The 15,000-nt window shown below is 39.9% G+C and overlaps 2 protein-coding genes across 9 annotated transcripts in view; one reads left to right on the top strand and one right to left on the bottom strand.

Moving 5' to 3' along the window:
- Nucleotides 1–13,080, top strand: part of LOC137997945 (E3 ubiquitin-protein ligase MARCHF2-like) — a 37,666-nt gene extending 24,586 nt beyond the window's left edge. For 4 of the 8 annotated variants that reach the window (XM_068844281.1, XM_068844278.1, XM_068844280.1 and 1 more), the window contains 2 exons: nucleotides 6,513–7,072; nucleotides 10,165–13,080. In XM_068844281.1, the coding sequence (XP_068700382.1) occupies nucleotides 6,545–7,072; nucleotides 10,165–10,488 (852 nt within the window). In that variant the 5' untranslated portion in view covers nucleotides 6,513–6,544 and the 3' untranslated portion in view covers nucleotides 10,489–13,080. Of the gene's footprint in view, nucleotides 1–1,054; nucleotides 1,276–4,811; nucleotides 4,834–5,955; nucleotides 6,352–6,512; nucleotides 7,073–10,164 lie in introns of those variants that run through there. The other 4 variants (XM_068844282.1, XM_068844283.1, XM_068844277.1 and 1 more) reach the window with 4 other exon arrangements.
- A 1,160-nt stretch (nucleotides 13,081–14,240) lies between these two features.
- Nucleotides 14,241–15,000, bottom strand: part of LOC137997944 (von Willebrand factor A domain-containing protein 5B1-like) — a 15,982-nt gene continuing 15,222 nt past the window's right edge. Inside the window, exon 5 of the mRNA XM_068844274.1 lies at nucleotides 14,241–15,000. This exon is cut by the window's right edge and continues 237 nt beyond it. Within this exon, the coding sequence (XP_068700375.1) occupies nucleotides 14,552–15,000 (449 nt within the window). The 3' untranslated portion in view covers nucleotides 14,241–14,551.

Genomic DNA, 15,000 nt, shown 5'->3' with positions numbered 1-15,000 from the left:
TTACCTAAATTACTTTATCTTATTTTAATTTTTGTCCTTCCAAAAATAGACGTAAAAGAGAAGCCTATCTAAACTTTAATTCTTGTGTGCGCACGCAAACGAATGTCGTGGTTTGTTGGGACATCATGTTTTCTCTTACACGGTTAACCGTTTATCCCACAAAAAGGACCACCACGCGAAATTTATGTCTCATCATTTCGTGATTTAATGGCAAATTTTGTGCCGAAAAAACGCCAGAGGGCTTTTTCTCTCATACGGAAACTGTCTACGGTCCACAGCTTACAGATAAGACGAAGTGGAGAGACAAAAGCTCAAGGTTTTGTTTCACAATAATAGATTCACGTATAACACTAGGATGAACAAGTTGCATCTATTTTATTGAAGTGAATCCGCTTCTTTTCTTTTCAAGGGCGTTCAATTTAAGTCGTCGCGTCTACCGAATTCTTGAGCACAAAATGTTTCAGTGGTTTTTATGTGACGTCATCATGTGTTGTCATGTTTATGCGACGTCTATCTTGGTGTCGCTATAATGAACTGAAAAAGACGGTTAGTTTTGTTTCAGTTGTTAAAACTTGAACTTTTTGTATTGCTCAAGTCAAAAGACATGCCCCCCGATTACGTAAATGAAAACCACTAATCTTTTGATGCTACGCAAAAGGTAAGCGGACTCTGGGGAAGAAATTGCCAATGAACAGCACAACTGCAAGTCTTGAGCCCTCTTTGAATAATTAACAATTATTCGCCGAAGGCGAAGTGATTATCGGTGAATATTCACCGATAATCACTGAGCCTGAGGCGAAGTTTTTTAGTATAAATACACTGGTAATCATTTCAAAAAAGAGGAAAAAAAAAACATTTCAAGGCGAAAATCATCTTCACTTTCAGTGGCAAAACGACTACTGGCAGCCATTTTGTCCGTCGAGGTCATTATCGGCTGATAATCCGAGATAATGAGCCAATGAGAGCGCGCGATTTTGTATAATCACCTGTGTATTTATACTAATTAGCAATTATTCGCCGAAGGCGAAGTGATTATCGGTGATTATTAAATTCTCAATCTGGGATAATGCAATTCTCGTGCTCTGATTGGTTCACTCAATCTCGGTTATCAGCTCATATACCTTGGTTTGACCTTATATGGTAAATGATTGATCTAAGTGTTGCCAAGCTAAAAGTTTTTTCGCCGGAAAGCGAAATTTCTCTCTGAAGAAAGCAAACAAAAAAGTTTTTCTGGACAGCTGGGTTAAATTCCGACGCTTAGAAGTACGCGAAAAGGTAAGGAAATGTTTTTGTGACGAGCCTGCGTCTGTCTGACCACAAGGTGTTACACGACATCGCATCGGTTCTCATCAACTTTTTTTGATTTCGCTCGGATTTGCTCGCTTTTTTCGCTCGTATTTCGTACTTTCTAAACTTTTGGAGTTTAAAGTAATTTAATAAAACAATTATTCCATTCGCGCTTGTTGGATATGAGACTGGTTATAGCCAACGAGGCGAGTAGCGCCGAGTTGGCTATTTACCATCTCATATCCAACGCGCGCTCATGGAATAATTGTTAAATAGCCTTTAAAGGCTATAGACTGATAGACCAGAGAACGTTTTTACATTTTAGCAAGGAAGGAAATTGTCGTTGATCGCTTCATCAATCCGGAGGATCGACATAGCGATAGAGTCAATAGTTCGCATATAAAATATGCAAATTTCGATTGGTAGCCTTTTGTGACGGCAATGTAGGCGGCATGGGGTTGAATCTTTTGCGATTTCAGCCAGCAACTCGTTGTTTTCCCGTCATCTCTGCACTTTTCCATGGCCACTTGTAGACAAAGTGGAACCGACGGATCTTGGGAGCGATCTAACCAGCAAATAATTTGTAGATTTAAAACAAAATAATACTGCAAGGCTGGCTGTACGGCTGTGAGGATATATATATCTCTATTTTATGATTTACCAATATTTCGTCAGGCACGGCCTGACTTCTTCAGGGAGTTAAATGATTGACTTTTCCACTACAATATTGGCAGGGAGTAAATTCTGGTTTGTTATCACTGACGACGTAGGCAAACGCAATCACAAAGAGTGCTTATTTCGCCTTGAAAACGGGCCTGAACACAAGCACGAGCACCAGCGCTTACGCTTGTATTCGATTGCGCTGTGTGAAAACGGGACGTAACGCAAGCCCAGCGCAAGCTATAATGTTCTTCCAATGAAAAAGACCCGTTCCAGATTCCACTTGCAGCGCCACGTTGTAAGACATCGAACTCGTGTTTTTTTGTCGCTGCGTCGTGTTCTTGTGCTTAAGCTTGCGTTGTGGTTCGTTTTCACTTGACTCGAATTCTTGAACTTGCATTTATGCCAACCTCCAACCCAGGCTCGCTCTCGACGACGACGACAAGAAAGAGCCTGGGTTCGAGGTTGCATTTACGCTTGCCCTTTGTGCTTGCGTCGCTAGTGAAAACCAGGCATAATTAACGTTCGAAACGCATTGAATCTTTTACGGTGCTATTTCAACCCTTATCACTTACGGGAAAAATTACTGAATGCTGATTTGCTGAGACGGGAGGCTTTTTTTCTTAATGACGAGAACAACTAACTACAACTAACTTTTTGGCAACTAGCTACTTCAGCTCTTTGTTGTTAACTGCTGTTGGCTATTGTTTGGAACAATAATTATTGGAAGAGTATTATTTATCCCCATATACCGTGATACCAGCTTGCGTGAGGTTACACATGTTAATTGTTTTTTTTGCTTAATTGTCCAGTATATATTGCCACAAAAAACCCTTTATCAGTGTTTTTGTCCTTGCACGACGTATTCTCCTTTCGGAAATTCTCTTCCCTTCGAATTTTTTTACGATTTCTGTAATATTCATAAAAAAAGGAAAACAAAGTGATGTTCACCTCAACTATTTTGAAAATAGGTCCATGACAGGATTTTCCAGTTGTCCCAAATCTGGTAAAAAAATTCTTCAGAGTGTATATGGTTTTGGGGGACGCAGCCTCAAAATTAGAGATGTTTGTATGGATTTTTAACTTGCTGTCTGCTCGACCTTAAAGCGTCAAACTTGGACAGACGGCCAATCTCAACGTTATCTTTCATGTCATGGTGTCAATTTATCGATTGGTTCAAATTTGAAACTCTCCTCAGTTTCCTACGCCATTCCGAAATGGCCTAAAATTTCTTAGTTTCACTAAATTGACTACGCTTAGCGCTTGATAAGGATTATCAATGTCTATTGTCTATCCAATGCCTAAACTCGCTGGACTCGAACCTGGGAATGTTCGACTAATAACCCTTTCACTTAACCACTAAACTACGGCATCGCTAACCATTTTAAAATCAAGTACCAGACTTAACTACCATCAAGAGAGTATGAAGGTAAGAGAGGTAATCCCTCTTATTGGCCCTATTCCCATCGTAATCCCTCTTAAGTTATTTTTAGATCTCCTTTCGAGATCCGGTATTCCCACGAGGGTTAACTCATAGCCAATCATACGTCCCCATTTTTGCGAACGACGCGAATCATTGCGTGGGAATTCGTTAAGCTGTCAACATTGGTAAAAATGGGGACATGTGATTGGCTATCAGTTAACCCTCGTGGGAATACCGGATCTCGCAGGAGATCTAAAAATAACTTAAGAAGGATTACGATGGGAATAGGGTCAATATGAGGGATTACTTCTCTTACCTTCATACTCTCTTGCTACCATTCAGCAATGATTTTATATATACTGATTAGATTTGATATATAATCGGTGCAATTGTCAGCCAGTTGATCTTTGTTGTTAAGTTAAGTGGATAAAAACAGTTCCTTCACATCTGATGCTCCGGGTTCAAATCCTGTCCACGGATGCAACTTTTACCTTTTTCTTTTCATCTGCTACCTAAAGTCCTGGGACAGAGTAATCCTAAAATGACGATAACAGTCAATCCAGGTAGAATTACGAATTGTCGATAATCGTCATTTCAGAGGTAGAGGATATGTTGGTTTCCGACAAATTTCCAATATCAGTGCGATTTGACCGAACAGAGAACATCGAACCCTGGGAAGGTGCAATCTCGTTCCCAGGGGCTCTCATTATCCTAAGGTGGGAACGCGATTGGGGGCAGTTCCGAAAGTAACCACGTCATTTCTGAGACTGCGCAAAATAACCAAAATTGCACGAGCTCCCTCTAGCAGATACGGGCAGCCATTTTGATTTCTATTGTTTCGAAAGACATAATTTTTTGGGATGTTCAGGGGCCAGGCATCATCCCATAATAGCTATTTGAAACAATACAAATCAAAATGGCCGCCGCATCTGCAAAAAGGAAGACCTTAGACAGCAATGACCAGAACCAAGGTTGCTGACCAGCGGTTTTTGTTAAAACAATGGTTTGCTAGGGGTGCTTAGTCTCGTGGGCTCAGAAAACCTGGTGGTGGTCATTGTTATTTAAGGGCGCTATTCTTCTCATGTTATGTTGCTGGCCAAAAGGATCGCGGCCTCTAGGGACGAGAACTACGGCTTACACTGTAGAGAGTCTGTAGGCTAATTGTCAAATTTATCTGGTTTTATTCTCATTCAAAGCACAGATACAGAGCATACAGACTACAGGCCATTGTTTCCGTTAATGACAGACAGAGAATGCATATTCTAGATAAACGTTCTCTCCGAACCTGATCGAAGCACGCGTCTGTCTGACTAGACGTCTCCAGATGGGAAATAATTATTGATATTAGTGCCATTATCTGTCCTTTTTTAAGACATCGTATATGTAATGACCATTTTAAAGACAATCATTAAACATGCTATTATTGCGCTTGTCATGCCTCAACCAGCAGCAATGCGAGACACGTAAGTAGCAGAATAAGCACAGATAATTTCTCGCGCTTTCTATCTTTCTCGTTAACTTTGGCGAATAAATTTAACGGTATAAATCTACGCCATCTATTTGGATGAAAGACTGTTTTAAAAATATTTGACGATTCTCTGGCTTAACACCTCGTTAATCAATTATCGCACACTGGTATAATTACATGAGAAAACATTTAAAGTGATTGTTTCAGTAACACGACGCTATCAAAAACATGCTAACATTTATATTTCGCCTCGTTTTAGCGGGAATTAACTGGGTTCGTACCTCCACTGGACGTAGATTTAATTTTGTCAGGGAAAATACAAACAAGAAACAAAGACGGCGTTTTTTATATTATTATCTTTTTTTGTCTGGGGTTGTTTAAGATTCCGTTGATTCTCTGAACTATTGACCCTATGGCGACAATTACACAATTATAACTGAATTTTTCAATCAAATTCCTTAAAGTGACCATCTTAGTTTATCTGAACCAGAAACGTCGAGTTCCAGTTGTCGATAGTGGGACCAAAACGCCGCTTACAGCAGTTACGTTGGAGTATTTCTTTTCCCTTTCGGCCCCAGTTGCTTCTTGCTTGGATGAAGACGAAGAAGTAGACAAAACAAAAATTATCATATAAACCTCTTACAATATTAGTTTTGTTATTAACTATAAATGCGCGACGAATATCTTTTTGAATAGGTTTCTTTCATTATGTTAAATAAACAAAATCATTTTTGCCTCAGTGCTGTTGTTGGTTTGTCGTGACTTACTTTGGATTAACAAACCACAATGCATTGATATGCTCTGACGCGCACTCATGTTTTTAATGATTCAGTTTTACATTCCCTAGGAAAGCGAAAAGTGTAAGGAAAGAGTTGAAAGATGCTGGACAAGTGAAATTTCATCGTTTATGGATGAAACCTGCAAAGATCTTTGCTCGCGCGGAAGCCGGAAATGATACCAGTTCGAAACAATGCTAGACTATCAAATTATAAACCTCTTAAAATTTCCCGATCGGTGATAAAAAAATCCACCCCTTTACACGTGTAACAAGCAGGTGCTATAATTAAGTCCAAGAATCACGCAAAATTTTTCCAGCAGAGGGAGTTGTTTTAAGAAGAACGACAGCTTTCAGTTCCTCTTCGTTAAAAATACTATATCAGCACGACTTCATGTTGTGACAAAAATCGAACTGGTTTCTCTTACTTCCGGTGCTCTTTGTTGCGATTTGTTAGCCAATCAGTAACCGGATGAGCGTGTGAATTTTCCACTAATGCGTACAAACAAAAGTCCTTTAACACATAATGGTCTTGCTCAATTGCTTCAGATCCCATTTGAAAGATGTAAGGAAATCACGATACGTCTGTTCAAGACTCAAGGCATAGTTTATTGGGAAAAACCCTGGCAACTTTCGTCGCTTCAAGAAAAACCTTATTTATTTAAAAAAGCGATGACCTTTTAACGAGCTCCAAGATTTTATAGGAAACCCAGGCAATTTACGAGCTAACAAAGGCAGGTACATAATATATTTGGAAGGTGCTCGAGTATTAAGATCTTAAGAGCGTCGGCGAGTCTAGAAATTATTTAATATATGCCATTATGAAGCGTTGATGTGTCAATAGATTCCATTGGCACATTGACAACCTTGTAACCGTTATATTTCTTTCATCTGTCCAGGCTAAACGTGTAAATCCTTTGATTGATAAAAGATGGACAGACCTGTTCAGAGCACGAGGCCGATAGAAGATGACTGTTCGGACAACGGGACAGCAATGTTCAATGTTGTTGGATCGCGTGACAAAGCAATTACGCTTGAAACACCAGAGACGAGCAAGGAGTTTGAAAATCAAGGACTTGAATCAACAAAGGGTCATCAAAAACGAGCTCCAGTATCAATGGAAAATGTCGAAATCCGCGATACTGATTCATGTAGTGATCCATCAGAGGAGTTGATCGAAAACCGGAAATGCGAACGCTTGGAAAATTCAGTGCATGATTCGTCTACGATCGGCAGAGCTCAGATAAGAGATGGTCACGCACTGACCATCGAAAACGAGTGCCGTATTTGTCAAATTGGCGGCGATGAAGACTTGATAAGCCCTTGTAAATGTTCTGGGTCAGCGAAATGGGTGCACCAAAGTTGTATTGTAAAATGGTTCCAAGTTTCCGACACTTCTGCGTGTGAACTTTGCGCTCACGATGTTTTCATCAAAAAGTCCACAAAACCGCCCCACCAGGTAAGGGAATTCAGAAAAATTGAATTAGGAACTTCGGGGTTAAAAAATTGGTTACAGTTTATATCCTTTTGTATCAAGGCCAATGTTTCCCACGCTCTGAATTTGTTTTCTTTTACATAAGGCACTCCCCACAAACTTAAAATCATTTAATTTTATTTTCCTTGCAAATTTCATTGTTTATATTCTTTCGCTTCAATGGCTTCGGGAATATTTAATGAAGATTTGTGTCTAACTTTTGGAGCCAAATATTTGGGGCCCTGGCTCAGTATGGTTTTTGTTTTAGTTCGCCTCCTAAATTTAACGTTTTTCGTTGCTGCCTTAAAATTAGAATTAAAGGCGCGTCTAGAGCCAACAGAACGCGGTGGTTTTTTTTTTCCTGAACTTTCTATTTAATTTTTCATCTTGCCAGAAGACGTTTTCAATTTTGACCAATCCGCTTAAGGGTATTAAAATGCTTGAAAGAAAACTACGATAACAATCTACGTAATGGTTTTGTTTAGTCGTTGTCCCACAAAGAGACGGCTTGGAAAAAAAAAACTTTATTTGTCAGGTAGATTTTCTAGGAAAGGCAAAATAAAAAACAAATACAGAGAAGTTAATCGTTAAACCACCTGGTTGAAAGACCACCCTGTAGGTCTCTAGGGGGACAGCTATTCTTAGAGTTATTTTCATAGAGTTATGTCGTAGAGTTAGAGTTAAGTTTCCAAAATCCTGAATTCAAGATTTTGGAAGCCAACATTCATAAAAGCTAAGTTTTGTTTAGGCCTAATTAGGCCTAATTAGGCCTAAGGTTAGCTTTTATGCATGTTCAGGATACTTTTTGTATTTCTGTATTTCTGAATTCAGGATTTAGGCCTTCCAAAATATTGAATTCAGGATTTTGGAAACTTAACTCTAATTCTAATGTCATATCTCTATGAAAATAACTCTCATGCTAGTCAACCTCGTTTGTAGGCAACTTAAACGAATAATTTTCCGAGTAACTTATGATCAATTGAGAGGATTGAAAGCAAATGGAAGTAAAGAATTCATGAGTGAAGCATAATTCATTGTCTCCAGTGAGAGAACTTCTGCAATATATGAGCCGACCGATATATCCGAGACAACTTGTCATTTTCACTGAGTGATTAATGTAAATTAGATATTCGTACTCAAGTTACTGAAATTTAAAACAGGGCCGGAAATTTCTCCAACTGTTCCAGACGAAAAAGACCCTCATTTCGTTTTTCATCTTTTCCGTTAATTTTTTTTAAAACCGATATTAAAATTATTTATATTCTAATAAGCATTTTACGTCTTTTCTCGAAAAATTTCTATTGTAATAGGCTTCAAAGCTTCCAATATTTCATTAAAACATGATATGCACTTCATTTCTGATCTAAAGGACTCAGGTGCAATATCACGAAGAGCGAAGCGTCTAGACTAAAGTTAAAATTTCTTAGTCCTTTCCAGCGTTTTTAGGAATATATCAATACTTTGGCTCATTGAAATTCTTGTCATGAAGATAACAGGTTCTTGTGTAAAGTGCTTATTTGTTTAATATGCGCAGCACGAAATGGAAACGAAATGTATGGTAAAATGTATGATTGACATCTTGAGTCACGTGGTACATAGAGGGGTCGGGATAATACAAGACAGTTTTCTCTCAACATTTTAAATTTGTTTGCTCGTCTTTGTGGCTTTGAGAATAAACATTTCCGTATTGCTTTCGTCGGTGCGCTTCGGTATATTCGCCTTGCGTCAACTATTTGTCGAAGGCTCTGTTTCTAACCGGTTTCCTTTGAGACAATGGAATTTCTCCTTTTAGAAAGTTGTTGTCGTGACAGAGTATGATATGTTCTTTGTACTAACCAAATCGTATTAGTTTGAGAGGGTAAAAATTCTTAACGTTAGGATATCAAGGGCGCCACAACCAAGCCTAGCTTTAATTTGTTCGGGTCAAATTGTTTCACGACACAAAAAAAAAGAAGACAAAACGTCACGGTCAGATACATCTAGTGTCTCTTTTTTTAATGTCAACTGAAAAGCATCACCTATCTCGACTATTAATTAAAAACATTGTGCATTATCTTTAGCGATAGAAATGTTAAACACGAGGTTCACATTTGTCTGTCTTGTCAGAAAGGGAAAGGGAATTTCGCACTGTCTGAGTGGTCGAGAATCTTAACACACGGTTTCACCCGCACGACACAATAATACATTATCGAGGATATCAAAATAGCCCCTGGGCAATTTCTCGAAATAGAAAGAAGTGCATATAAATAAACAATATGACTTGGACAATTTAAATGATAGAAGGTTCAATTCACCCTCGGGCGAGTTAATTAACTCTATTAATAGTTTAGCTCTTACATTATAGCCTGAAAGGTTCAAACTGCTTTTGGCATGGGCGCTTCTAGACCGAGTTGCGCTCACTAGAAATGGAAAAAGAAAGGAAAGGAAAGGAACTTTATTGAAGTGTCTAGTCGTTCTAGCGCTGGAGCACTAATTTGGGACACTGTAAACTGAAATTAACAATTGACGCGAATCAAGTCAAATGTTGGTTTTTGAGGAGAGGGGAAACCAGAGTACGCGGAGAAAACCTCTCGGTGCAGAGTAGAGAACCAACAAACTCAACCCACATCCCTGCGCGTTAAAAGAGAAGATGAGACCATTGTTTCTTCTTTAAATCCCTTTTTAAATCACGGAACACGACGGTTACAAAGTATCTGTACGTTTTTATTACGCCTGCTGTGAAGTGTAAAGCGGAAAATACCGTTTGCAATGTTACTTGTCGTAACTTACAGCAACAGCAGCTGTCGGTTAAGTTAATGAGAAAAAAAAACAAGTGAAATTTAAAAAGATGTATATATGAAGGGAAAGTCAATGCTTCCTTCCAAAGGTTAATACTTTCGAACAGTCATACAGTCGTGGTTAATACTGGGCTTTGCCGGCTCTTGCAATCTTTAGGCTACGATAACTCGGGCTTGTGGGTTATCCCCCCTTAACCCACGCAGGCAATAATTCAATTCCAGACAACGTTGCCCTGCCATTAAGTCTTCAATGGCTGATAAAATTTTATCCAATTATTATTGTTTTTTTCTGCGTTTCAGTGGCGCCTACCCCGCGGTGACCTGGGGCCGTGTAGCCGGGTGGACCTGTGGTATTTATTTGTTACAGTCTTTAGCATTTCCACTATAATCGGCTTTGGAATATTTCATCTTCTTGTGAAGTCTAAGGAACCGGAAACGACAGCTGTGTTTGGCGCCATTTATGCTCTATGCGGCATCATGATTTTGTTGCGGATCCATTACTTTTATGTGTGGTTTACGCGTCGAAGCGCCTTTTGGCGAAAATGGAAGACACTGAATAAAATTTGGAAGGTGGCCTCCCCTGGAACAGTCTTGAATGTCAGTGAGGTAGCTACAATGGTTTAGAACTCAGCGATTGTGAATTAACTAATGAAATTTACCGACAATAAAGTAAATATATTTGGGCGAAGAGGAAAAACAACGTTTGTCATGCGAGGAACGAAGTCGCTTAAGTTTTGCAATTGCCGCAGCTTTATGCTTAATTCAGCAGTTTTCATTTGAGTGTCGAAATTGATTTTGTACTGATTTGGTTTTGCATTGTGCTTTGTGATTGGCTCAAAACTTTCGCGCCTTGATATCTGGCAATCAGAGACGAAGGCAACCCGAACCAATAGACCACTTTCGATATATTAAAATTCAGTCCTAAACAAAAGACATCATCTCGAGGCTCTGGGGAATAAACTCATACAAATCCTTATATTTATTCCCCAGAGCCTCGAGATGATGCCTTTTGTGTAGGAGTGAATTTTAATATATCGAAAGTGGTCTATTGTGACTTACACGGGGTCGCTGGCGTTTTCCCGCGCATGGATCAGTTGTGTCCAGATATGATTGGTCGCAACTTTTTTCCCGCGCTTAGAGCGGGCTGTATGTATGTGTTCAACACGTACTTACTATTGGTTCATTTTAAGGTCTTCGTCTGCCGTGATTGGTTGAAGTGTTGATGGATCAGCATATATTTAAGCAATAGAGGACTTTTTCCGAGACAGTTATGCAAACCCTCGACTGCGTCTCGGGTTTGCATAACTGTCGAGAATTCTCCCAACTCTTTGAGTGTTTAGACGAGGCTATGTAAACACGAAAAAAAGTCCTCTATTGCTTTTATAAAATATTTCTCAAAAATAATTCGGCAAATGAAGGAAAATGTTGTTTTTTTATTTCTTGATTGAAACAGATTTTCTTGACACACGCTCATATTCCCTACCATAACCAATCAAAATTCGTGTGATGTCACAGCCGCGTTTACATACTCTCATCTAAGCACAACTCTTGACCAATGAGAGTGCGCGTACTATCCTAACTATTTTGTACAGATACTTAGGACGCTTTCTATTTGACAGAAACTAACCGGCCAGACCGTGCATTTGGAAGGACTAACTCTATACAACGCCTTCAAATTAACACACTTCGAAGATGATATAGACTCCTCCAGAAAAAATACGAGAGATCATCATACAAATGTTCCTTCAAATTGTTGCATTTTCTTTGCAACCTGACTGGTCTAGCCGGACAGTTGTGACAAAAGGAAAGCGCCCTTCGATACGATATGATAGCAGGCTGATTATGCCAGCGAACGAAAAAGATGTAAAGTTTTCACTGTTAATTTTTTCAACCTTGTTACCACAAACTTTTTTTGTTTACCGCTTTCTCGTTTTGCCTTCGGGAACTTCAGCCTCCTATCTTGTAACGAATTGTACAGTGGCGACATAACAAAGTCAGAAAATATTTGTGCCTGTTAATGAAAATGCCCAGTGAAAACAGCAACTGAAAACATTGTCAAGCAACACTGGCCACGTTCGTATTCATCAAGATATCTGTGTGTGTCTCGTTCGTTGAATCAAATGTCACGTTTTGTAATATCCATTGGACTTTGTAATAAAACTCTTTCGTCCCCTTATACCTGACACGCTTTGTCAGTTTGAACTTGTCACACTCTGACATATTCTAGCTGTTAGACTTAGTTTTTCGCAGTGTTCGACGGAGCTATTTATTTAATAAATGTTGTCATGTACATTAAAATTTAATACAGCCCAACAAAGTTCCTTTATTTTAAAGGGACAAGGGCAATAACACTTGCAACTGGACGCAAAGCCATTTGCCACAAACTGCACTTTTCCAAGAGCAGCACTTCTTATTTTTATTGATGTGGATGAAAATGATCGCTGCACCCTTCATGGAGGCGAGAGAAAACAAAGTGGTTGGTCAAAAATCGAAGTGAGACCCGTAGAACCTCTAAGAATTCTCCACAAAAGTTGTTTCGCAGTCACGGCGCGGTTCACTTGCAAGTGAAAAAAAAAGAGAGAGAGAGGAATAAATGTTGTATTTATATTAATTAGGGCTTTGTTCTGTGCACAGTTTGGGTGAAATGTCTTGTTGGCTTCAGAGGAAAGGATAATTCCGCAATAAAAAAGCTCATTGGTAACTTCGTGGCTTATTTCTCATCGCTCAGTTCCTCTTTTGAAGACATTTTTAATGAAGATACTTCGCAACTTTTGGAAGTAAATACTCATCCAGGAATCACGGTTGGCGCAGAGATGAGAGCATTCGACCTGATAATTTGCAATTTAATTCAAGATTACGCCCACACCACGAACGTTTTTTAAAAATGTGTTGTTCCCAACATGGAGGCTCTACCAGCTGAGGGTCTAAAAAGTAGCGACAACACGTAAAGTGAAATCGCGACAAACGACATCCTTTCTTTAAATTTAGTTAAATTGCCGATAGCAACGTAAAACATCGATAAAGCACCGACACGAGACCTTTTCAAATTTAGTCAAGTGACGCGGGACCCAGGGGAGTTGGGGCGTAGCGTGAGATTTTGAAGGTTTACGCACACGAAGAATGTTTTGAGTGGATGCTTGCTTCCCCAGAAAATTTTGAAATTTAGGGTTTCGCAAATCAGTGCCATTTCCGACTATTTCCGAAGGACAATTCAATAAATAAATGTGAAGGAAAAAATGCAGTAGTTGGTTGTTTATTTTACCCATCTGTTAAGTTTTCAGCAAGCTACAACACAAGCAGGAGGTTTACAAGCAAAGGACAAGTGTCGTCGCAACCTCTGTTATAACATCATCATCATCATAACTTTTCCTTCACAAATAACTGGGAAGTGGGGACTGGTGATGAGACTGACTCAGAGGGCTTTTCCTGATAACAGAAAATCTTTTAAAAAAATCCTACCAAGTTTTCAAGTACGCACGAGCGTAAAGGACGCTACACCCCTGGGGATTCCCACATCTCTTCCCTGGCAGGGCCTTAACATGACGTCACTGATCTGTGAAATAGTAGTATAACGTTAGATCCAGCACTAGGTTTCAACAATTTTCATCGAAAATGGGGAATTGAATCTTTTACCACATCTACCCTTACCCTTCACCAATGCGGTTCGGCCCGCGTTGTATGTCATGTTCAAATTTTTTGTGAAACAATTTGGATGTTGCAAGTTGTACTTGTTTGGCCACGTTCATGCAACATTCTGCAATAGCGCATGCGCGCTTGATCCACTTGCTGCGCGCCAGGGGCATAAGGAACATAAAATAAACATCGACATGTTGCGTTGAAATTTTTGAAAATGTTGCGTGCGTTTGGCCAGCCCGTTTAACACATGTAACATTTAACACGAGAAATGTTGCGAGCGTTTGGCCGGGCCTTTATAGTTTATTTACCCTCGGGGAGTTTAGGAGTCGTAGCCCGTTACAAAGCTCTCGCGCTATGATTACACCAGAGGACAGACCACAACACCGGATACTCCATGCCCTACTCTGCGCGAATAGTGTGTGGGTTCTTTTGCGTCTTTTATGAACATTAAAGGGTTGTGAGAAGGGGCTTACGGTTTATCGTCCTTATCCAAGAAGACTAACCATTTGCAGATGTCATTACAAAGGCAGCACTTTCTCCTCCTTATCCTTTCTCCTCTGGCCGGAGTCGAACTCACGAGCTCCCGCATGGCAGCCCGGTGCTCAACCAACTGAGCGACCGGTGCGCGATCACGCATTCTCCTCCCGCTTCTTGGGTTTTCCCCTCTCGTAAACCAACATATATTTGGTTTGTAATGGGTCTATTGTAACGACACATACACAAAACATTAATATTTTTAACAGCATCATGAACTTTATTGGCATGACTTCAATCATTTACAGTACTCCAAAAGCAATTACAATGATGAAAGAAACACAAAGTAAAAATTTAAAAAAACAGAGGTACAAAATTACACAACCAAGTCTTACAATTCCGAATCGATTATGAATAGTTAAGAACCGTAAATCATTCCGGACTGACTTCGAATTCCAGGAGTAGAGTATTTTGGACATTAAACAAGAAAGCGAGTTTTACCTTCGATTTCAGAAACATCCACAAATCGGGCAAACTCTTTTGTCACGAGAATCGTGAATATATCTTCCGGTATCGATCATGAGTATCGATAAGTATCGCGATGCCAGTCCCGTCCTACTAATTTCTCTTGAAGTGTGATACATTTGATGTCATCTATGCTTCCTTTTCGCTGCGTTTCACTCTCGAGCAACAGGAGGGCTTGCCACGAGAGCGCCTTCAAGTCCTCGGGTGAAAACCCGCGAGGACACCCGATCCCCCGCAACCAGTTCTCCCCTTTTTTGGCCGCCAGGAACCACTCAGCTTCGAACTGAGGCCTTTTTCTGTAAAACCAGCTCAGTGCAAGCGCAGTAGCCCACAGCTGTGAACCATTGTTGCATTTATCGGAATTCATCAGCTCTTGAAGATCATCCGCGATGTACACCGACTGATCAGCCAACGGTGAAGCTAGTTGTATGCCGGACAGCGGTAAACCGAGAACCTCAGCAAAGGAGTGATCCAGGTTCCAGCTTCCATCGGCCGATTGTA

This window comes from Montipora foliosa, chromosome 3 (genome assembly GCF_036669935.1).
Source record: "Montipora foliosa isolate CH-2021 chromosome 3, ASM3666993v2, whole genome shotgun sequence".
NCBI lineage: Eukaryota > Metazoa > Cnidaria > Anthozoa > Scleractinia > Acroporidae > Montipora > Montipora foliosa.
The sequence above is the reverse complement of the archived record's forward strand: the minus strand, read 5'-3'. Positions and strand labels throughout refer to the sequence as shown.